Source organism: Emys orbicularis, chromosome 14, assembly GCF_028017835.1.
Source record: "Emys orbicularis isolate rEmyOrb1 chromosome 14, rEmyOrb1.hap1, whole genome shotgun sequence".
NCBI lineage: Eukaryota > Metazoa > Chordata > Testudines > Emydidae > Emys > Emys orbicularis.
Genome location: NC_088696.1, coordinates 8,699,615 through 8,727,459, shown reverse-complemented (window position 1 = coordinate 8,727,459; position 27,845 = coordinate 8,699,615). Strand labels below are relative to the sequence as shown.

Here is a 27,845-nt window from a genome sequence, read left to right as displayed (position 1 = left end):
AAGTCTGAGTTTAGAAGCTCGTCCGCAATCCAAGGGGTTGGTGGAAAATGGTGTTTATAATAGTAACGTGGCAACTGAAAAAGGCTGTGGATTCAGACTCATATTTAGCACTGTTAAACTACAGGATGGCACCAGTGAAACGTGTTTTGTCACCTGCAGACATTTTGCTTAACCAAAAACTCAGAGCCTGTAATGAGTGAAGCTGACATCAGAGGGACTGGGGATCTGTAGAAGTACAAAGAAACAGATACAGCTAACCAAAAAAGCAATATGATTTGGGTCCCAGGAGCTGACACCATTCCATGAACATGGTGCAGTGTGCTTCTATGGTCCACAGGACCAACCGTGTGAATGGCTCAGACCCTTCAGGAATCATATCCGTAGTATCCATGTCCCAGCATCCCTAATGAAGGGAGGCAACATCTGAGCTAAGACCCAGAGGAGCTTACTCAGGAAGCAGAACAGCTGCACCTAATTTTCCAAAAAAGCACATGGAAAGAGGGCAGTCTCCTAGGAAGGTCGGTGCTGCTTCCAGGAGAAAAAAAAAAAAAACAATCTTCTTCACTCCCTGAGTGATTGCTGCAGACACACACCATTTTTGGCTTGGTTGCCTTGTGATTCCTTGCATCAGGCATCTCCCAAGAACTTCCTGAAGCAGTTTTATAAATAAATGGAGATATCCTATCTCCTAGAACTGGAAGGGACCTTGAAAGGTCATCGAGTCCAGCCCCCTGCCTTCACTAGCAGGACCAAGTACTGATTTTGCCCCAGATCCCTAAGTGGCCCCCTGAAGGATTGAACTCTCAATGCTGGGTTTAGCAGGCCAATGCTCAAACCACTGAGCTATCCCTCCCCCCCCAACTTGAGCTGACTCTAAAATAAATCACCAGCTCTCTTTCCCAGGAACAGCTTCTCTCTTCTGTACCAAGAAGGATTTCTGGTTATTTGGGGGGAAGACTCTGGAACTAGGTCTGGCCATGTTCTCCTTCTGCCTCTTTCCTTTCCAGCCCATTATGTGCAACCCCCTTGCTACTCCTCCGTGGAACTCCTGCCAAGCGGCTGGCTGTTTTTCTCAGCATTTAGCAAAGTATTTACCTCATACTTTCTTTCTCCTCCCCTCTTCCTGTGGCATGGCCTGATTTCCTGGAACTGTTGGAGAATAAGTTTCCTCTTCCAACGTAAAATGGACACATGCGCACACACACACAGTACAAGCGGGAACTGTATCCAGGGGCAGCTCTAGCTTTTTTGCCACCCCAAGCACAGCAGGCAGGCTGCCTTCGGCAGCTTGCCTGCAGGAGGTCCGCTGGTCCCACGGCTTCGGCGTACCCGCCGCCGAATTGCCGCCAAATCCGCGGGACCGGCGGACCTCCCGCAGGCATGCCGCCGAAGGCTGCCTGACTGCCGCCCTTGCAGGGACTGGCAGGGTGCCCCCCGTGGCTTGCCGCCCCAGGCACGTTCTTGGAGCTCTGGTGCCTGGAGCCGCCGCTGACTGTATCCCCTCTCAGGAGCATAACAATTTGTGAGTTATAGGTATGACTGAATGGTCAGACCAGAGGAGTGGTCAGACCAGCCATTCCAACTCAGACACTGACTACCTCTTTGGTCTTGGACAAATAATTTAACCTCTCTGCCTTTCCCCATCTATAAAACAGAGATTGATAATATGTACCTGCCACAGGATGGGGAGAGGGGTTGCAAGGGTTAATTATTTAACTGTTAGATAAGTGTGAAGATCTCTATGACTGAAGGATAAGGAAAGAGAGAGGCCAGATAAAGGGAGGAACCAAAAAACTAATGAAATGACTGTACTAGCTAAGTTCTTCTTCCTTAACAGTTGCTTTATCTGTATTATCAGAGAGATGAAGAACGGGCGCTGACAGCAATTGAACAAGAGAAAGAAGTGACCGCTCCACCCCCCAAAGAAGCTTGCAAATGCCATAAAGAAGACTTGGCAAAAAGTTTACATGTAAGGCTCATTACATAATGGATAACCGCACTTTGTGGAAATACGGACTCACCCCAATATCCCACATTATTTTACTCAGAGAGGGGGCCAACCTGCGAAATTCATGTCTAGTTTTAGATGCAAACTTCCTCATGCATCTTGGTGGGGTTCAGATCTGTCCTTTTCATTTGGGTGGCTTTCTGAGACTTAACAGTTGAATAATTGATTTACTTTGTTCTGATCAGTGATGACGGTGAGTTAAGTGAACTTCTGAACCGCAAATGACACACAGCACTGCACAGACAACTAACTGCTCTTGGTCCATCACCAACGGGTAGAGGATTTAGCACAGTTCTGCAAACGTACATGCAAGATGCACAGCTCTTCAGGTGTGACACTCTGTCCCAGCTCAGTTCAAGCAAACTCGTCATAAAATCTTAGTGCATGTAGGACACAGGACTGGAAGGGACCTGCTGGGTCATCAAGTCCAGTCCCTTGTTATTGCAAGCAACCCTGTCACGTAATCCCTTTCATAAATTTATCGAGCTCCATCTTAAAACTTGTTAGGTGGTTTGCCCCCACTACTCCTATTGGGAGCTGCTCCATGATGGTTAGGAATTACCTTCTAATTTCCAGCCTAAATTCATTCATGTCCAGTTTATAACCAGTTTACACTCATATGGCCCCATTTTCTTCCCTTAGTCCCACAGCATTCCTAGCATCTAAATCAATGATATTCATGTCATGGCTCTAGAACCATAGATGATTCCCTGAAACATCACATAGGGCTTTCACTGGGCCTGGATCATGTGATTTACACATAGCCATGTGTAAGAGATGATGTGGGGGAAGGCACACATATACACCTCCCTGGAAGGAACATTGGATTGCATTCTGCCTCTGAAGGAATATTTTAAATACTCAATTTATATTACAGTTTGCAATGGGGAAAAACTAATAATATGCTGTAAGGAATATATACATGATCATATATGTATGGGAAGAATATGCTGGAGGATAGAAATCTAGGAAATGCTGATCTGCTAAAGCTAGGGACCAGGGAATATTGTAGTACTGAGTATTTTATCTAGTTTTTAATGTTTAGTTTGTTCTCCACTGCTGCCATCTCTCAAACTTGCAGACACAATTTATTTCCATGTTTATTTGTTCTTTTTTATTTGGCAAAACATTGACTATTTTTTCTTGTGTTTCTACTGAACCTAGAAGTTAGTTATTTTCTTAGTTGATTTTTAATTTGTCATTCATCAAATGGCATCACAAATCTGGAAATTAGGGTGACCAGATGTCCGGATTTGATAGGGACGGTCCCGATATTTGGGGCTTTTTTTTTATATGGGCTCCTATTACCCCCAACCCCATCCTGATTTTTCACACTTGCTGTCTGGTCACCCTACTGGAAATAGGATTTGTTAATGAATTTGTACTCCCTCTGCTGGATCTATGATAGTAGCTTCCAAAGATTTGTAGTTGGTACAAAAGCAGTGGTTCTCTTTTATTGTTGTTTTTCATGTCTGATCGTTCTGGATATTTGGTCAGTGTTGTACACCCCACACAGATAAATGAAAGCTGTAAGACTTGGTCAAATATTAGACCTGCACTTCTGGCCAAATTTATTTATTATTTTGAATGCAGCTTGATTGCATGTTGCAGTTTTCCTGGATCATTTTACACTGATTTTAACCTCCCGCCAGGTTGATTTACAAGCTGGACTCTCGGAATTTTCTGTGCTACAACGCAGAATAACACATGGCTGGAATGAGTTTATAGTAGATAATACAGAACCAATATGGAAGAAATATCTAGACCAGGTAAGGATTACATGTGTAGCTATGGTGCAGCCCATTAAAAGGCGGTTTCAAATTTCTGTGGTATGCAGTAGTACTCAACAGTGAGAAAATCTGTTCTGATTGGATCTGAGCACTTCCGTATATTAGAAATTGTATGGCTTTCTATGGCCCTGTCAAAGTTCGACTCAGGACTCAGTTTGTCAGACCATTCTGTTTTATTAGCGCAGCGCTCTGCTAATAACACTCAGCTAATGTGAGCACCGTGCAAGATTCAAACAGTCTTATTTATACAGATAAAAGGGTGCGAACTAAACAAAGGGACAGAGAGAGCAAAATTGTAAAATTTGCCTGGGGCACAATATGCATATCCTGCTTCCTTATTAACTCTTATCGATCTAAGGCTAATGCGTCACCAATCGCCCTTAAGTGGAGCAATTGATTAACAGTTAATGTCTGCTTTCCTGACACCTGGATTGCAGCATTTCTCATTTCTACTTAAAGGTACATACAGGATTCTTTAATTTATTCTATTTCTTTAATATAATTCATTTCACTTTCACAGCCCCAATCCAGCAATGAGCTCTTCATAGAGACACAGGGACCCACTGAGCCTGGGGGGAAATCATTGCAAGATCATGGTCCATATTTGTATTACATGGAGATAGATTTAAAGAACCACCCTTTTCTTAAGAGGCTGTACCCTGTGTATAAATCAAGAGCCTTACCATTCTTTGCACCAGCTGCAAAACAATAACAATATTGTTATTGAATAACAATATTCATTTCCTTCTCAGGCCAGTGATAAAAGAATGACAAGTTGTATAAAGAAAGTGATAACTGGGACATATTCTGATTTCAGTTACGACACATTTCAGTGAATGAAACTGATGAGCACTAAATCTTCAGCAAGAAAGGATGAAGTTTAAAGCTCAGATGAAAGTTAACTTCAGCTCTTGTGCTAGTGTAATAAATGCAATATTGCGATATCACTTTGAAGATCGAGTGATTCAAATAATGCAAGAAACAAACTATAGGGGTGGTGTCTTTAATCTTATTCTTCCTAGGCTGAGTTATCCTTCATTAGGTGCATATGGAATCTCATGTGTATTAACGGATCTCACAAGCTGAATGTAACTTTCGTCTGTGCCTTGGAGCTTTTACCAGAACAGGGATTATTTTTTTATAGAGATTTATTGTTTTGATTTTTTCTTACTAATCAGTTTTGTCTTTGGTTTCATTTTAGATGGATCCTAAGGATTGTAAATTTTGTTTATTTTATTTAAGGGTTCATTTTTGTTTCACTGATTTCACCCCCCCTCCTACTTATTCAGTGTCCTTTAAGCAGCTTCATGTAACCATCAGTAAATTTTCTAAGCTTGTTTCTAAAGCATTCTTTGCACCTAATTAAAAATGACACATTGGTGCTTTGCCCCTCACCTGCTTGACCCTTTTAACAAGGGATTTTCTTTTGAGGGTACAGAATGGATTTTTTAGTACAGTCATGCTCTCTAACAACCCTTCAGTCTCCTTGGAAGTGTTACTTGTTGGAGTACACAATTCACACTCATAAATTTGAATGATCCGTAACATGCATTTTTAAATTTCACAATGGCCTGGCTCCTTTCACTTACTGTATTTTATGCATCTATGCCCAATCTTTTCTTAAGAATGGGAACTAAGGACTTGAGTTTCACGATTGACTTCAATGAGAGCTGGCTCAAGCCCGAATTCCTCTAAGGTGTATCTTCATAACCCATGCGGGGCGGGAAGAGTTTCTTTTCTTTATCTTACTTAACTCAATTACATCACTTCCAGTGGTTACTAAGTGAGGTCAAGATTTTCACAAATCCATATTTAGATGCCTAAATAAGTGGCCAGATTTTCAAACGACCCGAGTATCCAACAGTTCCTATTGATTTGCAAGAATGATGCAGTAGCACTAATTAAAGGAATTCTTTATCTCAATTACATGTTTCTTCTTATTTGTAAAGAAGTCCATCATTAAAATGTGTCACTAACAGGGAACTAATTAGCCTTATTTTTTTAAAATAAAATGTTTTTTTGAACCAAAACCAAAACCTCTTATTTTTTTTTTTTTTTTTAGTTTAAGAATCCACTCATTCTATTGCTGCTGGCTTCTGCTTTAGTAAGTGTAATTACTAAAGAATATGAGGATGCTGTGAGTATTGCAGTGGTAAGTTATTCACCTGGAAGTGGAATCACCTGGAAATTGAAGCTAGACAAATTCAGACAGGAAATAAGGCGTACAGTTTTAACAGTGAGCACAATTAATCAGTGGATCAGGTTTATGGAGGATTCTCCATCACTGGCAATTTTTAAATTGCGATTGGATGTTTTTTCTAAAACAGCTGCTCTAGGAATTATTTTGGGGAAGTTCTATGGCTTGTGGTCAGACTTAGATGCTCACAGTAGTCCCTTCTGGCCTTAGAATCTCAGAATCACCTGTAATGCAAGCACTGCATTAGCTGCAGTTAATATGCCTATGAATGTAATACCTCTTTCTCCTTAGGCAGTACTAATTGTGGTTACAGTGGCCTTCATTCAGGTATGTCCTAGGAATCCTTAACTTTGCAGCAGAGCTCTGCATCTCAGTTTATGGCCCATTTGGAGTAATCCTGCTTTTGTAACTTAGTTTTATGCTGCTCTCTCATAAGGAGTATCGCTCTGAAAAATCTTTGGAAGAGCTCAACAAACTAGTCCCCCCAGAATGCAACTGGTAAGTCATGCATAGGTATTCATTTTCTTTTAGTTCAGGTTGTGGGGGGAAAGCCAGATAATGAAGGCAACAATTCTGATGCTTGTGCATGTAATGAATTGCTGATAACTGTCTTTGGATGGGGCATTTTACGGGTGTCCAGTTGGTAATACATTGCCTTAGTGCATGCGATTATATCACCGTCTTATGACTTACCCTGGTGTTCACAGTTGCAGGAATTCTCCTTCATCAGAAATGGCTGAAGTTCGTGTTTCGGTGCTTACATTCCTGGGTTTGAGCCCCGGTGATTAGCATGGGGTTTATATGTGACTAGCCAAAGGTTCCTTACATGTGATCCAAGGATGAGCTAGCTTCAGTCAATAAGACTGAGAGTCCAGCTACGCCTACAAGTCAAATATTGGTTTCTGAGTTGTGCAGTAAACAAATTTTTGCCAGTGAGCATATGTAAATAACCATCAATCCCAGGTTGGCATTTGTGCCTGATGGGCTGAGAAATGATCCTACCATATTTGTTAGGCTTCCCAACCCCCACTAACGTGCCCTAGGGGAAAAAGTAGGATTTCTCATCCTATTTTATACACATCTATCTCATTTTCATTTCCTTTTTTTTTTTGGCCCTGTGACTGAATCCTTGAACTAATCCTTCCCCCCCCCCCCCCGGTACCATCTTTGCACCACTGCTGTCTGTAATTCATATGTACTGAGTTGTACCAGCTGCCAGCGACACCCCCCCCCCTTCCCCCAAGGATAAATCCATCATCTGGAAATTCCTGAAGTGTAAGGATGGCCCAGACATGTCCCCTTTTCCTTGGATGCAACCCCCCTAAACTGGAAGCTGGAGGGACTGGCAAAGGAGTCACTACAGCACGTTTACACTATCTGATGATTCCCCAGTACAGGGAGAATCCCCCACTGGCCATATTCTCTGGCATTAGGGTACCTTTGCCCTGGGAGACTCACAAAAAGCAACTCTAATGGACTGAAGAACCTGGCTCATTGGTGTGCATATTAGGAATTTGCATACACCCAAGTAAATCTCACCCTCAGAGATGTTCCAATAAGCTTCTTTCACAGACTAGACTCCTTCCTAGTCTGGGCCCAGTCCTTTCCCCTGGTACAGTCCTCGTTAGTTCCAGCAGGCATTTTAGGTGAAAAGCAAGGACTTTCTCATGACTGGGACCACCCTTGTTCTGCTCCACCCCCCTTTATAGCTTTGGCATAAGGCGGGAATCCTTTGTCTCTCTGGGTCCCCACCCCTCCTTCTAAATGGAAAAGCATCAGGTTTAAGATGGGTTCCAGTATCATGTGACGTGTTCACATGTCCTGTGAGACCCCTAGTCTCCATTTTCTAAAGGGCTGGCCCGCACGTACCCTGGAAGGTTTGCAAATAAACAGCCATTTACAACCAATTGTCCTAGTCAATGGGAGCCATCAAGATTTTAAACCACCATTCATGGCCAACACTTTGCATAATTACAATAGGACCCCAGAGTTATACTTCATATTTCTAGCTTCAGATACAAGAATGATACATTCATACAAATAGGATGAATATATTCAGTAGGTTATAACCTTTGTAATGATACCTTACAAGAGACCTTTTGCATAAAGCATATTCCAGTTACATCATATTCACATTCATAAAGCATATGGAGTGTAACATCATACTTGTGTCTTTCATACTTTGAAAATCAGCTCTGTCATGACCAATACAAATAAATGGTTCATGTTGAGGTTATAATTATTGTGTCAAAAATGAGGCGTGGCCTTTTCTACTTCAGTGGTCCTAGAACTTTGTACCTTACAAATACTCTGGATACCTTTGCCTAGTTCCTCCAATGAATTTCACAGAGTAGGCACCTAATCTTTTCAAAGGTGAACATTTAGTACAACAACATGGAAAAACACCAATTCAGTAATTCTACCTTTAAACAGCTTGCCAAGTATGATAGTCCCTTGGATCAGCCTGTAAGCAGTCTTTAAAGTTCAAACAGGGGGGAAAGCACTCCAATTCAGGATATTCAGGTTAAATGTACATTATTACTGAAATCTAAAGCTTCTATAATCCACCCATGTGTTTGTGCATTAAAACTAAATTTGGGGTAGGAATATAATCTCCTTTCCTCATTCTTAGTTAGATGATAAACTCTTATTTAGATCAGAATATCTCTGGGGCAAGGACCTGCTCCTTATATTTGCCTAGCATGCTGTTTGGCCTATTTAAATAGTATCATTTTCTCAATGTAATGCAGCATAAGGGAAGGAAAACTGCAGCATCTTCTCGCCCGAGACCTGGTCCCAGGAGACATTGTGTGTCTTTCTATTGGAGACAGGGTTCCTGCAGATATCAGACTGATAGAGGTAAACACCAGCTCACACATAAATGATAACATTGGTTTGCTCGTCTATATTGTGATAAAGGCTCCACGGAGTTACATTTTTAATTAGGTTACAGACCTGTTGGTGGACGAATCCAGTTTTACTGGAGAAGCTGAGCCTTGCAGTAAGACAGATGATCCCTTACTGGAAGCTGGAGACCTAACAACGCTGAGTAATGTTGTTTTCATGGGAACACTGGTGCGATATGGGAAGGGAAAAGTGAGTCCTATATACTCTCCATATCATCCACCTCTAGATAATAGCTAGAGAAGCTTTTAAGTAAGGTCAGTATTTTGCATGATTCTCATTGCTATTTTCCTAATCCAGGGGATAGTTATCGGAACTGGCGAAAACTCACAGTTTGGAGAGGTGTTTAAACTGATGCAAGCGGAAGAGGTAAGGGACAAGAATTCTGTTTGTTTTGTTGGTACAGAGCTGTGTGGTACTGTCGTGGGACCCGAGTCTCCATATTGTTACTCAAATACTGGAGGTCAAAGGGCAGTTTGTAGGGAGGGTGGTCATGAGCTACAGGCATTGCAGTAGGATTTAAGAGAGCTGGGTTCAAGTCCACAAACTTTGGTGACCTTGGGCATGTCACTTATTCTTTCTATGCCTCAGGTCCCCATCTGTGAACTGACTAATGCTTCTGTCTTGTCTATTGAGATTATAAACTCTTTAATGGGCATTTTTCTCTCACTGTGTATATGGTCTACAGTGCCTGCACAATAAGCCCCCAATCTCAGTTTAGGGTTGCTCCAGTGATAATAATTATGGCTGTATTTCTTGTCACTGATTCTACTCACGCACCTCATTTTACATAACAGAAACCAATTTTGTTTTTTTCTCTTCACATTTCCAGACCCCTAAAACGCCTCTACAGAAAAGCATGGATAAACTGGGGAAACAACTTACCCTTTTCTCCTTTTGCATCATTGGTGAGTTTGCCTGAATGCTCTGTATAAACTATGATGCATTCCATTATGAATGTATTCCCGTGTCCCTGGAGCAACTTTTTCGAAAGTGCCCTTTCATGTAGAGTGCCTCCGTTTTTGAGTGTCTGGCCTGCGACGCCTTGAGATGAGAAATCTCTTGAAATCCCTCACAGATCCTTAACTTCCATTTTTCAACTGGCTTTTCCTCCCCTCTCCTAGGTTTAATAATGCTGATTGGCTGGTTGCAAGGAAAGCATCTTCTCAGTATGTTCACTATTGGAGTGAGGTGAGAATTGGAAAGAACTCTTTTATTATTAAAGGGAAACATGTCCCGCTGAGTGGTTGCATTTAAGAGGTTGCTTGAGACAATGGAGGGCAGTTCTTTCTGTGGGGGGAAAAAACCTCAATACTTGTGTTAGTCTCTTAATATGTGGCTTGGTTCTGCACCACAGAAGCCAATGGGAGTTTTACCACTGATTTCAGTGAATGTAGAATCTGACCTTACTATTCATTTAATGGCAAATGAAGGAACAAAAGAAAGCTTAAGGTTTTATTTTATTTTTATTTTATTTTATTTTTTGGGGGAAACAGACTGGTGCATAATTTCACTAATGTCCAAATTCTGCCATGAACATATTTCCACTGAGCAGTGCCTTGGAAGACATCCTCATAAGCATAGCCTTCCCCACCTCGATCCCTGCCATAAAAGTCCTGCAACGTCTTAGTAGGCAGCAATTTTAAAACAAACACAAGAAAGCACTTCTTCACACAATGTACAGTCAACCTGTGGAACTCGTTGCTAGGGGATGTTGTGAAGACCAAAAGTATAACTGGGTTCAACAAAGAATTAGATAAGTTCATGGAGGATATGCCCATCGATGGCTATTCAGCCAAGATGATCAGGGATACAACCCCGTGTTCTGGTTGTCCCTAAACCTCCAACTGCCAGAAGATGGGACTGGATGACAGGGGATGAACCACTCAAAATTGCCTTGTTCTGTTCATTCTCTCTGAAGCATCTGGCACTGGCCACTGTCAGAGACAGGATACTGGCCTAGATAGACCATAGGTCTGACCCAGTATGGCCATTGTTCTAGTCTTGTGTCTATGCTATAAATTAAGAGGAATATTACATCTGCAAATATTCGCCCTTCTCTGATGTGTTTATAAAGCCAGGAATGTTACATTTGTACCTGACACATGGAAATACGTGCACAACCCCTCAATCAAATACTATAAACCATCTGTTTGAGTAATATTTGGAAGATGTATCCTTAAGTGTTGCCATAGCTCTAAGATTATTCATTATCTAGCACTGTGTGGAAATAAAAATATGGATGGAGGTCAGCATGGAAGACACTAAAGTAGTTCGGTTTCATACTCACAATGGCTAGGGGGACATTGATGACAAAGGAGAAAAGAGTTTGTCAGCATTTCTTGACTAAGAATTTCAAAGGTGCTGAGACACAAAGCTCCAACTGGCTCCAGTTGGGGCTGAATCTGGGTCTACTACATCCCAAGCCAGTGGTCTGACCACCGGTTTATTGGCTATTCTGGGGTCTTTTGCTCTCATTTTTTTGTGAAAAAATTTCCAAAGGTCTCCGTTTCACTCCTTATCTAAATGAAAACAAATTTCAAAGTTCCAACATTTTCCACGAAATGGAATTGTTGCTTTCTGGCCAGCCTTAGTACTAATCACCCCAGGAAACTGAGCCTGCCCGAGTTGTCTGCAATTTGACACCCGGAAATTCAGGCAATTAAAATCAGTAGTCACCCTTGAAAATGTTTGCCTTAACCTATGTTTTAATCCTGAGTTAGTTTTTATGCTTAATATAAACATTTATTGCCTTATAACAGCAGATATCCTTTATGACTCATTCGTACCTGCCTACAGAACAACAGAGGGTTATAAAATGATTGTCAGTTTGTATTTTCTCTGGCATAACTGTGCACAGTGCCAGATGCCAGTCTGGTTTACTAGGGCTATGTCTACACTACTGCGGTAAGTCAACCTACGCTACGCAACTCCAGCTACGTGAATAACGTAGCTGGAGTCAACGTACCTTAGGTCGAGTTACTGCGTGGTCTACACCACGGGGGGTTGATGGGAGAAACTCTCCCGTTGACTTACCTTACTCTTCTCATCGTGGATAGAGTACAGGGGTTGACTGTAGAGCGATCTGCTGTCAATTTGGCGGGTCTTCACTAGACCTGCTAAATCAACTGTCGGTGGATCGATCTCAGAGCGTTGATCCCGGCTGTAGTGTAGACATAGCCTGTGGCACCAAGAGATCATTTGGGAGTCCAGGCTGCTCAGAATAGAATTAACTCTCCGAGAATAGCTTTGATGCATCAAGGAGAGGAGGTCAGTGGGTATGATTGAACATGCTGCCAAGCAAGGTTGAACCTTCATCTTCAGAGATTAAAAATCCCAAATTCCCAGATGTAAGGAAATGAACTATCCCTGGCAATGTTCAAAATTGTGCTCACTGTTCGGACTCATTTAAATGGAGAAGGACATGTAGAGGATTATTGTACATTATGTATTGGGAATTCGAACTGTTAATATTCAACAGTCACAAGATTTCCATTCCAGACCGTCATATTCAAGAGGACATTCATGCCTTCTGGAAATGCTTATTTGCCATGTTTGAGTGTATGCTTGTGTGCAGCGCCTTGTGGTGTGACACATTGTAACTGGAAACCTAATCTTTTGTTATACTGCAACCCAGCCTGGCCGTGGCTGCCATCCCAGAGGGGCTGCCCATTGTGGTCACGGTGACGCTGGTGCTGGGCGTTCTAAGGATGGCCAAGAAAAGAGTGATTGTGAAGAAGCTGCCCATAGTAGAAACTCTAGGTAAGGCTGATGATGGTCACACCAAAAACAAAGCCATGTATTCATCTGTCCAGTCTATACAAATCTGCAACTAAATTGGCTACTAGCTTGCTTAGATAACCCAGGGGACTGGTGTTGTGATTTGAACCAAGGGCTGGAGCAACCCCATAACCCAAATTCTTTAAAATTGTCTCTCTTCCTCTTCACCCCCCACCATGTTCTTCATCCTCTTCCTTTAGTCCCAAGGGCCACTAAAGTGGCATACCAGGGACACTGCCGAGATCAAAAGGCTAATGTGCTGTTGTAACCCTTTCTTTCCATGGAATTGGCTGTCCCTGACCAGCTGTTCTCTCCTCCTAAGACCTACCTATCTTGCTCATGGACCCAGGCCTGCCTCTTCACTTCCGTCCCACTCTGTTGGTCCATATGCTTCTCCTGTCCTGTACCTGGTTGGAAGGCAGCTGCTGCCCCTTCACTAGAGCAACTGGCACAATGGTATAGGCCAACTCAACTGCTGTTCTTCCCTGTCTACCTGCCCACCTCACTGATACTCCTCTGCCTTCTCTTCACAATGGCACCCCCAAAATCACTGTCTCCTAGTAGGGTCCCTGACCCTGTGGTTTAGTATGGAGCATTGCATAGGGGGAAACAGAGATTTCCTTTATTGAGCACCACTCTAAATTCTGATGATGGAATGCATTTAATTACAAGGGTCTAGAAGCACAAGACAGCATCATGCAGCTTCACATGGCTACTGGGGAGCCTTATCCGGCATTTATGACACAGATATAACTCCCATTGACTGAGGAACACGGAACATAAGACTGGAAGGGACCTCCTGGCTCTCTGAATCCAGTCCCCGGCTATCACAGGCAACCCTGTCTCATAATCCCATTTATAAATTTATCAAGTTGCATCTTAAAACGAGTTAGGTGGTTTGCCTCCTCTACTTGCATTGAAAGGCTGTTCTAGTACCTCACTCCTCTGATGGTAAGAAACCTTCTAATTTCCAGCCTAAATTTATTCATGGCCAGTTTAGCCCCATTTGTTCTTCTGCCAACATTGTCCTTAGCTTAAATGGTTCTTCTCTCTCCCTAGTGTTTATCTCCCTGATATTGAAAGCAATTGTGTTCCTTTTTGCCCTTGTTAGGTCTCCAGGATCAGGGACCCTGTTTGCTAAGCAACAACAGAGTCCTCTCACCCTTTTCTCCATCTTATCTGCACTGACTCTAACGCCAGGACATGTGGAGCTGCCTGCCCCAACCTCATAAAGAATTGATTGGATTCTAAAAGTGCCAGCCCTAAATGGGCCTTTTCAGCCAATAACTAGGACCTTTGTGATAATGTCCAAGCATTACAAGGAGCAACGTTCTCCTACTTGTTAACGACACAAGTCCACAAAACATTTGTAAAGAGCATTTGTCCTTCATTCAACTTTTTATTTAATTCTGCAAATAATTAAATTCGGACTAATTAAAAACAATGATTTCCTCTGCATTAATCCTTCAAAATTGCAATTAACTTAATCACAGGCCAATCTGCTTTCGTCTGTCTGGGTTCTTATACGGCCCTCGTCATCATCACCGTATCTGAGCTCAACCCATTTTGCCACCTCCGGTAGAAATGATTCCGTCCATTTAAGTGACTAAAATTAGCGGACCTGATTTTCCTTTACATTAAAGCCTCTTTGTACTGTGGTAGCAGTGTAAACTGGCCCTAAAATGGGCATCAGTCTAATTCACTCCTACTCTAAATCTGCTTAAATTGTCAGTGCAGTGCAAAGAGGCATTAGTGTAAATGAGAATCAGGTCCAGAATTTGTGTTGAATTGTATTGTATTTGTATTGAATGCTTTATTATTTCAAAGCAGAGTTTGAATGTGGAATTGCCTCTCTCAGCATCCTATCTGCCTTAGGGACTCTTATGGCCCCCATTATTGTCATAACTAATCACCTCACAATCTTCAATGTATTTATCCTCACAACACCCCTGTGAGGTAGGGAACAGCTTTTATCCCCATTGTACAAATAGGGAACTGAGGCCTGGTCTACATTGGGGGGGGATCAACCTAAGATATGCAACTTCAGCTACAAGAATAGCGTAGCTGAAGTTGACGTATCTTAGGTTGACTTACCTCGCGTCCTCACGGCGCGGGGTCAACTGCCGCTGCTCCCCCGTTGACTCTGCTTCCGCCTCTCGCCGCGGTGGAGTACAGGAGTCGACGGCAGAGCGATCGGGGATTGATTTATCGCGTCTACACTAGACGCGATAAATCGATCCCCGATAGATCGATCACCACCTGCCGATCCGGCGGATAGTGTAGACATACCCTCTGTGTCTCAGGATATGTCTAGACTGCACCAAAACACCCGTAGATGGCCCACGTCAGCTGACAAGGACTTAAGGGGATTGGGTGGTGGGGCTATAAAATTGTTGTGTAGCTCTCCGAGCTCAGACATTTAAACTGCAATTTTATAGCCCACAGCCCAGGCCCTGCAAGCTTGAGTTAGCTGAGTCGGGCCAGCTGTGGGTGTTTTATTGCAGTGTAGACATACCCTGTGAGGCTAAATGACTTGCCCAAGGTCCCATAAAAAGTTTGTGGTGGAGCAGGGACTTGAACCCCTCTTGACCCAAAACAAAAATAGGTGTCATTGGGAACCCCCTTGCACCATTGTCCAAGAGAATGATGAACTGCTGAGTGAGTCTTTGGGCGCCTGGGCACCCACTGTCTCACCATCGGTCTCTTAGGCTGCTGGGTTTTTATCTTTTTTTCCCCATATTTCCTCCCAGCTTGTCAGTCATGACCTTGCAGCTCTGAGAAACTTATCGCTTCCTCAGAAATTAACACCTTCTCTGAACCATGCAACGTGTGATGTTCAAGAGTGATGGAACCTTCCTTCCAACAGCTGTCTCCTACCAGATCCCAAACCCAAATCAGATACATGGTAGTGCAATGCCTTATCAAGCCACGGGAGAGGCACAAACTTTTTGCACTGGTTTTCTCTTAGTCCTTAATGAGGGGTTAGAAAACTCACCCAGCTTTTTGTATTTTGTTCTTTCTCTCACATAGATCTTTGCCGGTAACGGCTCATGTTTGTAACGTACAAGTAATATGTTATAACATTTCTATGGCATCTAAACTAGTTGCTCATTTGCACATTGTATTAGCTCTGATTTAAAAAAATGTTCCTCCCATCAGGTTGCTGCAATGTCATCTGTTCAGATAAGACAGGGACTTTGACAGCCAATGAGATGACAGTAACTCAGCTAGTAACCTCAGATGGATTCCAGGCAGAGGTATGGTCCATGAAATTATATAAACTTCATCATTCAAGCCCACAAAAGATTGCTCAAATTCCAGTCCTGGACATCCATCCGTCTCAGTTCTTGGCATGGTCAATTCCTATATAAGTTATTTTTATATTAGACTACGGGCTTATTCCTTGTGCATTTGAAGTTCCCGCTGACATGAATGGGAGAGTGGGGTGTTGAAGGAATGCTGAATGAGGCCCCATAGTCACAGAAGCTGCTCACGCAAAGTGAGCATGCTGTACTTGAAAGAGCGTGTTTGAAATCACATATGCTTGCACACAAAGCTCCCAGCAATATCATGAGCATAAACACAAATGTTAGAATATTTAGCCGGTCCTGCCACCAGTGCTAATGCTGCTGTTGGCATTTCGAGCAGACACATTTTCAACCATTTTCTAGCAGGTTGACTTGATCCTCCCTTTTTTTATTATTATTTTTTTTATTTTATTTTTTTTATAGCCATGGGGCCTGATTAGCCATGGCCTTACATGTTGTCATCACACCAGTGCATAGTGAGTGTAAACTACTACCATATAAGACAGTGGAGAATCACACCTTCAATAATCCTAAAACAGGAGCATAGGTTAGTATATTGTATTCCAGCTGGCAAATCTAATGTAGCTGCACCTAACTAAGAATTTGGCCCATTGATTGAACTGTACCCATGATGAACAAATAGGACTGAAATACGGCAAAATGAGTTTTCTCATCCCTAGATAGTACTGCACTTTGATTATTACAGTATTTGCAACCTTAGCTATAAATATTGCTCCCAGCAAAACACATTAATCCCAGCATGCCTTGAAAATAGATCAGAAATGTCCCCAGAGATGTTGTGCTGTATAAGGAGAAAATATTGATAGTCATATATTTCAGCTAGACGCTGGGAAATTTTATGTATGTACCTTCCAAATTTATTTCCCCCTAGGTGAGCGGGGTTGGATACAGTGGGAAAGGAAGTGTATGTCTGTTACCATCAAAGGAAGTTATTAAGGAATTTTCCAATGTCTCAGTAGGAAAGCTAGTGGAGGTAAGTATAAAATATGAATCAAACTGCTCCATTTTCATTCGATTATAATTTGATGCTCTCCTTGTACGATGAATGTTACTGAAACTGCACTTTTGTTGACTCTAATTGAACATGTCCTTGCTATAGCAAGAGGACCTAAAGAAGGGTTTTGTGCAGTTATTATATCAGACATGACAGTGATTTATAGCAGGTGACAATCATCAGAAATATCTAGGGAGAAGCCAGAGACATTGGCTTGCAGAAATGCTGTGCAGTTTTGGATGAGAGTTTGTGCAGGGGTGATGCATAGAGCAAGGAGCAATTAACATTATACGTTTTTGTTTGTATAGAGTAGCTGCAATTCCAAAATACAGCCAGCTGGTTAGGCAGAATCTGCATTGATTTCAAAGGGTACTGGGGATCTGATTTTCATAGACACGCATGTGCAATTTTACTACTAATTTTGCACACACCATTGTATGCGGAAATCAGATACTTGCATATGCAAATGGCCTGAACTGGAACCTCAGATTTAATCGCCTTTCAATTTTGGGAAGGGTTAGATCCAGACCCACCCCTCAGATTTATATTGCATGTTAAAGCCACAATTAGAAGGGACTAATCTTTCCAGGTCTGATTTGTAGAGCTGATTCAAAGAGGGGGAAATCATGAAAATATAGTCCAACATTTTCTTGTTCATTTTTCAAAATTTGAAATATTAAACATTTTTACCAGTTCTACCGATTTGGAAGTGCCTCAAAATGGTGGAAAAGTGCAAGAGCCATCTTGTGAAATTGCTGGTATTTTGATCCAAAATATTATGCGATGGTTGTGTCCCTGAACTTGATCCTTAGCCCTCAAATTCAGCCTTGATGCCAAATTCTGACCTTGGGTTTTAACCTACCCTGGATCTGGACCCCACCTCCTTAGTTTCGCTCTACTTGACATGAATTGAAAGTTGTCACAATGCAGCCATTATAGCTCTGCAATATCTTATCAATTAATTAGAGGGAGATATGTAATGTATAATATTTTATATAAAAATAATGTGTGCAAATATATCACTTTTAGGCTGGCTGTGTAGCTAATAATGCTATTATCAGAAAAAATACTGTGATGGGTCAGCCAACGGAGGGAGCCCTTATTGCTCTGGCAATGAAGGTAGAGTTTCTTATATTTGTTTGTCTTTTGCAGATTTCTTCAAACTAGGGTCAGGTTCTGTGTAGGGAGTAAAATAATAGCTCCCTTATAAGCGCGGGGGAGAAAGAGAGAGAATATGATCCTTTAGTAACCCAGAAACCTGCAAAATAAACTGAATTCATTGGACATTATTAATTGTAGCCAGTAATTGAACAGACTGACTTCAGATTCTTCTTGCTTCTTTTTGGTCCTTCTTGCAAAAATCTTTGTCCCCTCTACCCCAGCTTACACACACACGCCTGTACACCTGCTGCCACAGGCAAAACACCTTCACAGAGCGTTTCCATGCTATAGCAATAATGGTTTTACTTGGCTGGTTTGTGTAATTACACTGCACAACGGATTTCTTTTGGGCTGGAATCAGACTGCTTTCCATTGTTCTGCAGACACCAGCAAGAAAACAGCAGACAAATGAACAGGCACAAGCCAAATTAGAAGTCATGGCATAGGGTTTTCTTGTATTTTTGTCATCTGTTACTTTCTTACCTTTTTTCCTACAGTTGTGGAAAAACAAAGAACTTTATTGAATGTTCTATTGACCTTCTTGTCTAGAGTTCAAAATACTGTCCACCACAAATAATGGGCCTGATTTAGCACTGCATTGCACCTTATGTAGTCACTTTCGCCTGTATGAATGCTACCATTGTGATTTGGAAAAGTACCAGAGTTGAGTGATTTTTTTTTTTTTACAAAGCGGTCAAAACCAGAGTGGCAGGAAACACACCCCAAAATGGAACCTTCGGAATGTAGCAACTTCAGTGCAGGGCATGGCTTATTTGACTACGTGATATTCAGCATGTTAAATATGAATCAATGTGTCACAATTTGGACAGAATGTATTTTTAAATTGAATTGTTTTTCAAGTTGTCCGCTCACCAGAGGAAGACCCTATGGGGGCTTTTTGGAGTTCAAGTTCCTTTCTAAGCTGAGGCTACAGGAAATAAATGAAACCATAGCCCATTATTTGCAATCTCCCTCTTTTCTGAAGGGTGGAATGTGTATGAATCAACAGAACTATGGTCCTGTAATTAAAGCACAAGACCAGGAGTCAGGAATTTTGGTTTCTATTCTGAGCTTTGACACAGACTTGGGAAAGCTACATAGACCTAAATGTTGATTAATTTCTGCATGCCCGGATTAAGACCCCAAGGCCCTGAATTTCAGAGTTGAACATCCACAACTGCAGATGAAGTTAATGAGCATCATGGCCACTTAGCACTTCTGAAAATTGGGCTTTTCATAAATTCTAAAGCCAGGAGGAACCATTGGGATCTTCTGGTCTGACCTTCTGCATAGCCATAGAACTTCCCTCAAATAATTCCTAGAGCAGATCTTTTAGACAAACCACCATACAGGCTTAAGGTATATCAAATTAGGCAGCCCAGATAAGCAAAAGCTTCTGAAACTGTGGGCCTTAATCTCTCGCTTTGCTTCTCTGTCCTCATCTGTAAAACACTACTGCATAAAGACATGTGATCATTGTTTAATGTTGGTAACTCACGGTACATAAAAGTGCTATACAGAGTATGCGCAAAAACTAGCATTGTTTAGTATTACAATAATATTTTTAATTTCCTTATTTTAGATGGAATTAAGTGATATAAAAGATATTTATATAAGAAAGAAGGAAATTCCATTTAGCTCGGAGCAAAAGTGGATGGCAGTAAAATGCACGCTGAAAAATCAGGTACAACAACAGTTATATAGACTGGCTTTGTGTTTCCTATCTTGTATGTAAATGTCAATGGAAATGAAGTGAAGTTTCTTAGGCAGTAGCCATACACAGGGTTTCAGACACAGGTAGACGGTGCTTTCATAAATTACATCATAATTTTCAAAAGCCACCATTTCAATGACATTTTGTTTTGACATTGTGGATAGCACTGAAAAAAAACAGGATGAGATTTCAATGTAAATTTTTGAGGAAAAATTCATCCTGTTTTGCAAACAGCTGTAAAACTAGTAAAAAATCAAATAAAATAAAAATGTCAATGATTTTTTGCATCAAAATTTCAATAGGGAAAAATGGACAACATTTCTGAGAAACTGCATCCTTTGTTGCCCTGCCTGCTTTAATTGTTCGAGTTAATTTTATTCTCTATTTTTAAAAAAACCAACTTTTTCACTACCAGGGTCACTCGGATTCAGTCTATAAAGTGTGCACCACAGAAATACTGCATTCTATAAGAGGCATGTGTCCATGTGTTTTATGGGATAGATAACGGCACAAACAAGGGAACCTGCACATCTCAGATGTAAAGGGTTTAACATTGTCAATATTTTTTAATGATGTAACTTGTCTTCTTATTTTAAAGGGGCAGGAAGATATTTATTTTATGAAGGGAGCCTTTGAAGAAGTTATTCAGTATTGTACCATGTATAACAATGGTGGCATCCCACTGCCTCTCATGCCACAGCAGAAAGCCTCCTACGTCCAGGAAGAGAGAAGAATGGGATCTCTAGGCCTGCGGGGTCAGTTAGTATTGCGTCCTTTAAGCTTACAGGTTATCCGATCTGTATGTTTTCCAATAACAAGAATAATAATAACTCTTTGCTTCTCTAGTGCCTCATGCACAAGTTGCAGGAGAAGGATAATTCTTTATATAGCAGCAGCAAAGTATTTTTCAGTGAGAACCACCCCCCATTTTCACCCCATGGAATTCTTCTCCGCCTAGCAATAACCAGGCATCTGCCGGTGTCCTTGCTGTCTCTAATAAAAATACTGGCCAGGAGAGGATCTGGCCCATTGTAAAAAGCCTCAGGTGCAATTTGTTCCTGCATAGTGGAACATAAAAGAATCAATCACTTGGCCCTTACTTATGTTAGTTGTCCCAAGGAAGGGCTGGGTGTTTTAGGGAAATCAGCACCGATTGGGAGCCAGGAATTCCTGATTTCCAGGCCCAACTCTGGTAGTGATTCTCTGTGTCTTGAGTCAAGTCACAACACCTGCCTGCTTCAGATCTCACATGTAAAATGAGCACAAGAATACTTACTGTATTTAACACTAGGGAGTGTTTGGGGGAAATTGTTAGAAAATATAGTGTCAGTTATTATCGTTACGCATATGAGTAACAGCAGCAGGATCAGGCCTGATGTTTTTATATTTCCCCTCTGTTTCCAAGAGCCTTGTCCTGAGTTTGTTGGCTGCTCATTTTCTAATAAAAATCTTTATTTCTTGGTGGTTTATATCAGTGAAATGCAAAGGAACTGTACACAACCACTGGAGAGTGTGAACAATTTTCCTCCACGAACAATTGCAATAGTCTGAGACATAGGTTAATGTTGTCACTAACAAACTGAACACTGTACCTTGCATAGTCTGTTCCGTAGCCAAGTTTTGATCAGAGCTATTTCAACAGCAACAAAAAGCACATTTGGAAGTGATACATGGAAGCCAATGGGAATCTTGCCTTTATAAAGACTGAACATAGTCTGTGTCAGGATTTCAGGACTTTGCCCTGTGGGCCTGCTGCTGTCCAATTTGAAATCCCTCCCATTGATTTCACTGGGAATGGGATCAGGCCCTATATTTCAGCATCAAGTTTTTACAAGTGATGTTGGTTGATTTATTTTTTTTTATTAGGGAAATATCTAGCCCTCAGTTTGACTCTTACTTCATATCAACGTATGTCCCACAGACAGACTATATAGAATCAGAGAAACGTGGTAGGAGCCTCAAGAGGTCATCTAGTCCAGCCCCCTGTGGTGAGGCAGGACCAAGTATATCTAGACCATCCCTGCCAGGTGTTTGTCTAACCTGTTCTTAAAAACCTCCGATGACAGGGATTCCACAGCCTCCTTTGGAGCCTTATTCCAGTACTTAACTATCCTGATAGAAAGTTTTTCCTAATATGTAACCTAGATCTTCCCTGCTTCAAATAAAGCCAGTTACTGGACATGGAGAACAATTGACCACCGTCGTCTTTATAACAACCTTTTAGAGGTTTGAAGACTGTTATCGGTCCATCCCGCCCCTTGGCCTTCTCTTGTATATAAATATATGTATTTTTGAATATTTATAAATTTCACAAGTTACAAAAAGCAAATGACACAGGAACATCACCATGATCTCACAGTATGAATCTTTAATTACTATCCTGCAGAAAAGTGATTGGCCCAAGCAACTGATGTGGAGTTTGTGATGGGTGAGAGAGATTATTTGAAACACTTTCATACACACATCTGACGAAGTATTCTGAAAGTTACACTTGTAAATCAATGCGGTAAATTCAAGAACTGTAGAATTAGATTTTTAGACACAAATTACAGCATCTAAATGTTTGTGGCCTTGTCTACCTGGAAAGTTGCATGGTTTTAACTAAAGATATGGTTTTTAACAGATTTAGTTCAACTGATGCAAGCCTCTGGGTAGACACTTATTTTAATTGAAGTGTGGCTTATTTTGGTTTAGCTCCAGTCAAGGAGCCTGGTCTATGCACAAGTTTTAAACATATAATTTTGTCCTGATTTAGTTAAATCGGTGCATCTCTTTGTGTAGGCACTCTCTTACCAGTGTTGGTAAGTTTACAGACTCAACCTGAACCAAGAAACCGAATTTTAAACCGAGAGAAGAGAATCCACACACTAAAGTTGCACTGGTATAACTAAACCAGCCCAATTAAGCCCAGATAAATTTGTGACTAGACATGGCCTAACTACCTGATTTTCATCTGCAAAAGTGGAAGTCTGATTAAGAATCTTTGAAAATGTCAAACTAAATGTAATATGGATTCTTATATGGAAACTAATGTGGAATAACTTGGTCCTTTGCCCCTCTCTCTCTCTCTCTCTCTCTCTCTATAGTACTTGCTCTGGCTTCAGGTCCAGAACTTGGCAGACTAACATTTTTAGGGCTGGTTGGAATAATTGATCCACCAAGAGCTGGAGTTAAAGAAGCCGTTCAACTCCTCTTTGAGTCTGGTGTATCCGTGAAGATGATAACTGGAGATGCCTTGGAAACTGCCATGGCTATCGGTAACAATTAGCTATTTCCCCACATTTTGCATTGTCTGTCTGTCAGACCAACACCAAATCTTATGTATTTTATTGAACTTCATAAGGTAAATTTAGCCCATTTACCTTTCTTTTCATTTCATAGAAGATTAGGGTTGGAAGAGCCCTCAGGAGGTCATCTAGCCCAACCCCCTGCTCAAAGCAGGACCAACCCCAACTAAGTCATCCCAGCCAAGGCTTTGTCAAGCCGGGCCTTAAAAACTTCTAAGGATGGAGATTACCTCCCTAGGTAATCCATTGCAGTGCTTCACCACCCTGCTAGTGAAATAGTGTTTCCTAATATCCAACATAGACCTCCCCCACTGCAACTTGAGACCATTGCTCCTTGTTCTGTCATCTGCCACCACTGAGAACAATCGAGCTCCATCCTCTTTGGACCCCCCCTTCAGGTAGTTGAAGGCTGCTATCAAATTCCCCCTCACTCTTCTTTTCTGCAGACTAAATAAGCCCAGTTCCCTCAGCCTCTCCTCATAAGTCATGTGCCCCAGCCCCCTAATAATTTTCATTTCCCTCCGTTGGACTCTCTCCAATTTGTCCACATCCTTTCTGTAGTGGGAGGGCCAAAACTGGACACAATACTCCAGATATGGCCTCACCAATGCCGAATAGAGGGGAATAATCACTTCCCTCGATCTGCTGTCAATACTCCTACTAATGCAGCCCAATATGCCGTTAGCCTTCTTGGCAACAAGGGCACACTGTTGACTCATATTCAGCTTCTCATCCACTGTAATCCTCAGGTCCTTTTCGGCAGAACTGCCACTTAGCCAATCAGTCCCCAGCCTGTAGAAGTGCATGAGATTCTTCCGTCCTAAGTGCAGGACTCTGCACTTGTCCTCACTGAACCTCATCAGATTTCTTTTGGCCCAATCCTCCAATTTGTCTAGGTCACTCTGGACCCTATCCCTACCCTCCAGCCTATCTACCTTTCCTCCAGCTTAGTGTCATCCGTGAACTTGCTGAGGGTGGAATCCATCCCATCATCCAGATCATTAATGATTTGTTGCAGTAGATTCCTTGAGTGCCAGATGTGACATTATACAGTAGTGCACTTTGTCTGGCTATGTCAGAAGCAGGGCCGGCTTTATGAAGGGCGGGGCCCGATTTGAATACCCGGTGGTGGTCCGGGGCTTTGGCGGCACTTCGGCAGCGAGGGGTCCGCTCTGGGTCTTCCACGGCACTGAAGGACCCCCCGCCACTGAAATGCCGCTGAAGCCCCGGAGCGGACAGCCTCCAACCCCACCCACACCGGGTGAGGGGAAAAAAAATTTAAAAGACGCCTAAGGTGCGGGGCCCTCTTAGGCGCAGGGCCCCATTCCGGGGATACAGGGGAATCGGCTTAAAGCCGGCCCTGGTCGGAAGGACAGGAGACACTGGGTGTGGTTTAATTAGGTTGCAGCTTTATTCCTAAATGTCTGGGAGTACCCGGCAGATAAAATTGTACAGTGCAGATAATTCCATGATCATTTACATATACCTGGGGGGCTGCTGGCAGCCCTCCCCTGTACCCATCCTGGTCCCCAACCAGCCTGCTGCTGGGACCTCACCCCTCTTGAACAAGAGATAAAGGGGGGGGGCTATAAAGAAGGACAGTGTTGGCTCCTTGCTGTACCAGTCCTAGAAGCCCTGAACTCCCATTGTTTCCACTCCTTTAAAGAATACCTCCTTTAAATCCTTTTCCAATCCATTTGATCAGATCATTGTATCCATTCCCGTTGGAATACCTGCCCTGGACATCTGCCCAAAGCTTACATAATGAGTGGTGATATCATAGTCTAACCCCGCTTTCATTCGGTGTCCCCCACTAAACCCCCAGCCCACTGTGGGGACAGCAAAGAAACCCACCTCCCCTTGGCCATGATCATCTGGCAATGATAGAAAAATTCCTCCCCGGCCCCCCAAGAAAAGAATGACTAGCATAATGCCCCCACAGCCGGTTGTGACAAAACCTGGTATTTCAAGTACTTCCATGGGTGGGAGGGTGGGTGCTGCTCGGCCTGACCTAGGTCTTGTACTGATCATATGTGGGCATAAATAGTCTCCTTCTCTTCCAGGCACCTGGTGGGGAGCATGGGCTAGCACTCCCGTGCTGACCTGGTATGGAGCTGCCTTCATGTAGCACAGGGGTGGCCAACCTGAGCCTGAGAAGGAGCCAGAATTTACCAATGTACATTGCCAAAGAGCCACAGTAATACGTCAGCAGCCCCCCATTAGCCCCCCCCCCTCCCAGTGCCTCCCACCCACCGGCAGTCCCGTCAATCAGCGCGCACACACACACACACCCTGCACCTCCTGATCAACTGTTTTGTGGCGTGCAGGAGGCTCTGGGGGGGAGCGAGAGCATAGCTGGCTCACGGGAGGGGGCGGGAAGGGGTGGAGTGGGGGCAGGGCTTGTGGCAGAGCCAGGGGTTGAGCAGTGAGCACCCCCCGGCACATTGGAAAGTTGGCGCCTGTAGCTCCAGCCCCGGAGTTGGTGCCTATACAAGGAGCCGCATATTAACTTCTGAAGAGCCACATGTGGCTCCAGAGCCACAGGTTGGCCACCCCAATGTAGCAGGTAACCGGCTCTCTAGCCACCCTTAAAGGGACAACACACCTTTTCCGACAAGCCACACAAATGTCCCCACCATGTCCCCACACAAATGTGTGATGAGGTCATTTTGCTGGTCCACTGAAACAAATCTAGTTAACTGTAGTGATCTAATTACAAAAGCAGTATGGATCCATTTCCAGCAATACAAAATCCACTGTAGCAGCAAGGTAAAGTTACTGCTGATACCCTTAAACAAATGAGAAAAATGTCCTCGCTGGGATTCATGTCTCTTTTAATATCACATGCAAACATCTCTGTATATCCAGTTATTCCATTTAGGGTTTTCAAATCGCCGTTAGAAATAAATCATGCAGGCAGCAGAAACTGGAACAACAAATCCTCAGATGGGGTCAATTTTCATTGCTCTAACTATCATCACTGGAAATTTGCTGATTGACCGCAGCTGAGGGTCTGGCCCAGTGTGATTCTGTTCTGCTTACTGTCTGTTCAGGAGATGAATCCATTGCCAAGTCCATGGCAGAGGCCTTGAAATGCTGCCTTGTTTTCACCCAAAGAAAATGATTAGAAGGAGTCCCTGCAAATGGAAACACATGAACTATCCTGTTCTCTCCGAAGGTTATTCCTCTGCAAAACTAAATTACCCTCTGTGGAAATGCACCTTAATATTGTACCCAGTTCTGTTCATCTAACTCTGCACTCATGCAAAATTCTCAATGAGTAAGAAATGCATGATTGACGCATTAGAGACCTCGAAAGAGAAATTTTTTCCCCATGCCTCCGTAGGTGACACCAGCTCATAGTCATTTTCTGTGATCCTCTTAAACGGGGTCTTTTGTTTCAAATCAGAAAATAATTAGCCACTCCTGGTGATAATGGACTGCTCTTATGTTGGGTTTTCTGTGCAGGACGGAGTATTGGACTCAGTAATGGGAAACTGAAAGCCATGTCTGGGGAAGAGCTGGACCATGTGGCAGAGTCAGAGTTATCGTCTGCAGTCAAAAATGTAATGCTTTTTAAACTGTTTCCAAGAGTGCTGTAGGATTCCACTTAAAATAGCATGAGTCTGATAGCTTTTTTCACCCTTTTTTCCTCTTCATCGTCCAGGTTTCTGTTTTCTTCAGAACAAGTCCAAAGCACAAGCTAAAAATCATAAAGGTACTGATTGCCTCCCAACACTGTTATATGAAATGGAAACCCAAACTAGGGCACCGATCCTGTTCCAGCCCATGTCGTTGGCAGGTCTCCTGCTGTATAGGACTGGGCTCTTTGAAAGAGGAGTCAATACAATAGAGCTATGATTACATGGGCAACTTAATATCTACGAGAGTGGAAGTATCCACTGCTCCTGTTGATGTGAGCTGAAATAATGGGGGTTGTGCACTTCTGGAATCCAGCCCCTAACTGAGTAGAATATCTCAGTTGTTTCTCTGTGCACTACCCATGGTACTTTGTGCACCTCCGGGCTGCTAAAGTCCATATTCCCGTCCGAGATGTGCAACCCTTCTTCTGCAATGGAATATAAATTACAAACATTGTAACTGCTGCACATTTATTTTGAAGAGCCCATCCTGGTGGCATTGAATTTATTCATCTCTCCATTTCCACAGGCTTTGCAAGGCATGGGTGCCATTGTGGGAATGACAGGGGATGGGGTCAATGATGCAGTGGCCCTAAAATCTGCTGATATTGGGGTGGCAATGGGACAAGCAGGCACAGATGTCAGCAAGGAGGCTGCCAACATGATACTGGTGGACGATGACTTCTCAACTATAATGTAGGTTGCGCTTCAGATACTTTCTTGACGTTGAATGCAATGAGTTTCTATGTGACTAGCATTGAAAATATGTCAAAGGCCAGATCCTCAGCTGGTGCAAATCTGCATGCAATCTGTGGAGTTATGCTAATTTACACCCACTGCAGGTCTAGCCCATTGTGTCTTTGGAGGCACATATGGAGGATTTGTCCACCATATCTCGCTCCATTCTGCCTGCCTCACCCAGGAAGCTTATAGAAAGGACTCCTGTAGCTTGTAATGCCCTGCGGTTCACAAGAACAGAGCCAGCAGGCACAGTGGTCAGAATGACATACCTCATGTACACTTATGTCCATGTACCAAAA

At 42.7% G+C, this 27,845-nt stretch overlaps 1 protein-coding gene across 1 annotated transcript in view; it reads left to right on the top strand.

The window, feature by feature from the left end:
- Positions 1 to 27,845, top strand: part of ATP2C2 (ATPase secretory pathway Ca2+ transporting 2) — a 45,120-nt gene that overhangs the window by 13,193 nt on the left and 4,082 nt on the right. The window contains exons 2-21 of the mRNA XM_065416342.1: positions 1,859 to 1,969; positions 3,661 to 3,777; positions 5,861 to 5,950; positions 6,287 to 6,322; positions 6,432 to 6,493; positions 8,746 to 8,854; positions 8,942 to 9,091; positions 9,200 to 9,268; positions 9,732 to 9,807; positions 10,024 to 10,090; positions 12,537 to 12,661; positions 15,839 to 15,936; positions 16,880 to 16,981; positions 18,032 to 18,121; positions 19,746 to 19,847; positions 20,476 to 20,632; positions 22,964 to 23,134; positions 26,633 to 26,730; positions 26,832 to 26,882; positions 27,335 to 27,501. Of these exons, the coding sequence (XP_065272414.1) occupies positions 1,859 to 1,969; positions 3,661 to 3,777; positions 5,861 to 5,950; positions 6,287 to 6,322; positions 6,432 to 6,493; positions 8,746 to 8,854; positions 8,942 to 9,091; positions 9,200 to 9,268; positions 9,732 to 9,807; positions 10,024 to 10,090; positions 12,537 to 12,661; positions 15,839 to 15,936; positions 16,880 to 16,981; positions 18,032 to 18,121; positions 19,746 to 19,847; positions 20,476 to 20,632; positions 22,964 to 23,134; positions 26,633 to 26,730; positions 26,832 to 26,882; positions 27,335 to 27,501 (2,048 nt within the window). The remainder of the gene's footprint in view (positions 1 to 1,858; positions 1,970 to 3,660; positions 3,778 to 5,860; positions 5,951 to 6,286; positions 6,323 to 6,431; positions 6,494 to 8,745; positions 8,855 to 8,941; positions 9,092 to 9,199; positions 9,269 to 9,731; positions 9,808 to 10,023; positions 10,091 to 12,536; positions 12,662 to 15,838; positions 15,937 to 16,879; positions 16,982 to 18,031; positions 18,122 to 19,745; positions 19,848 to 20,475; positions 20,633 to 22,963; positions 23,135 to 26,632; positions 26,731 to 26,831; positions 26,883 to 27,334; positions 27,502 to 27,845) is intronic.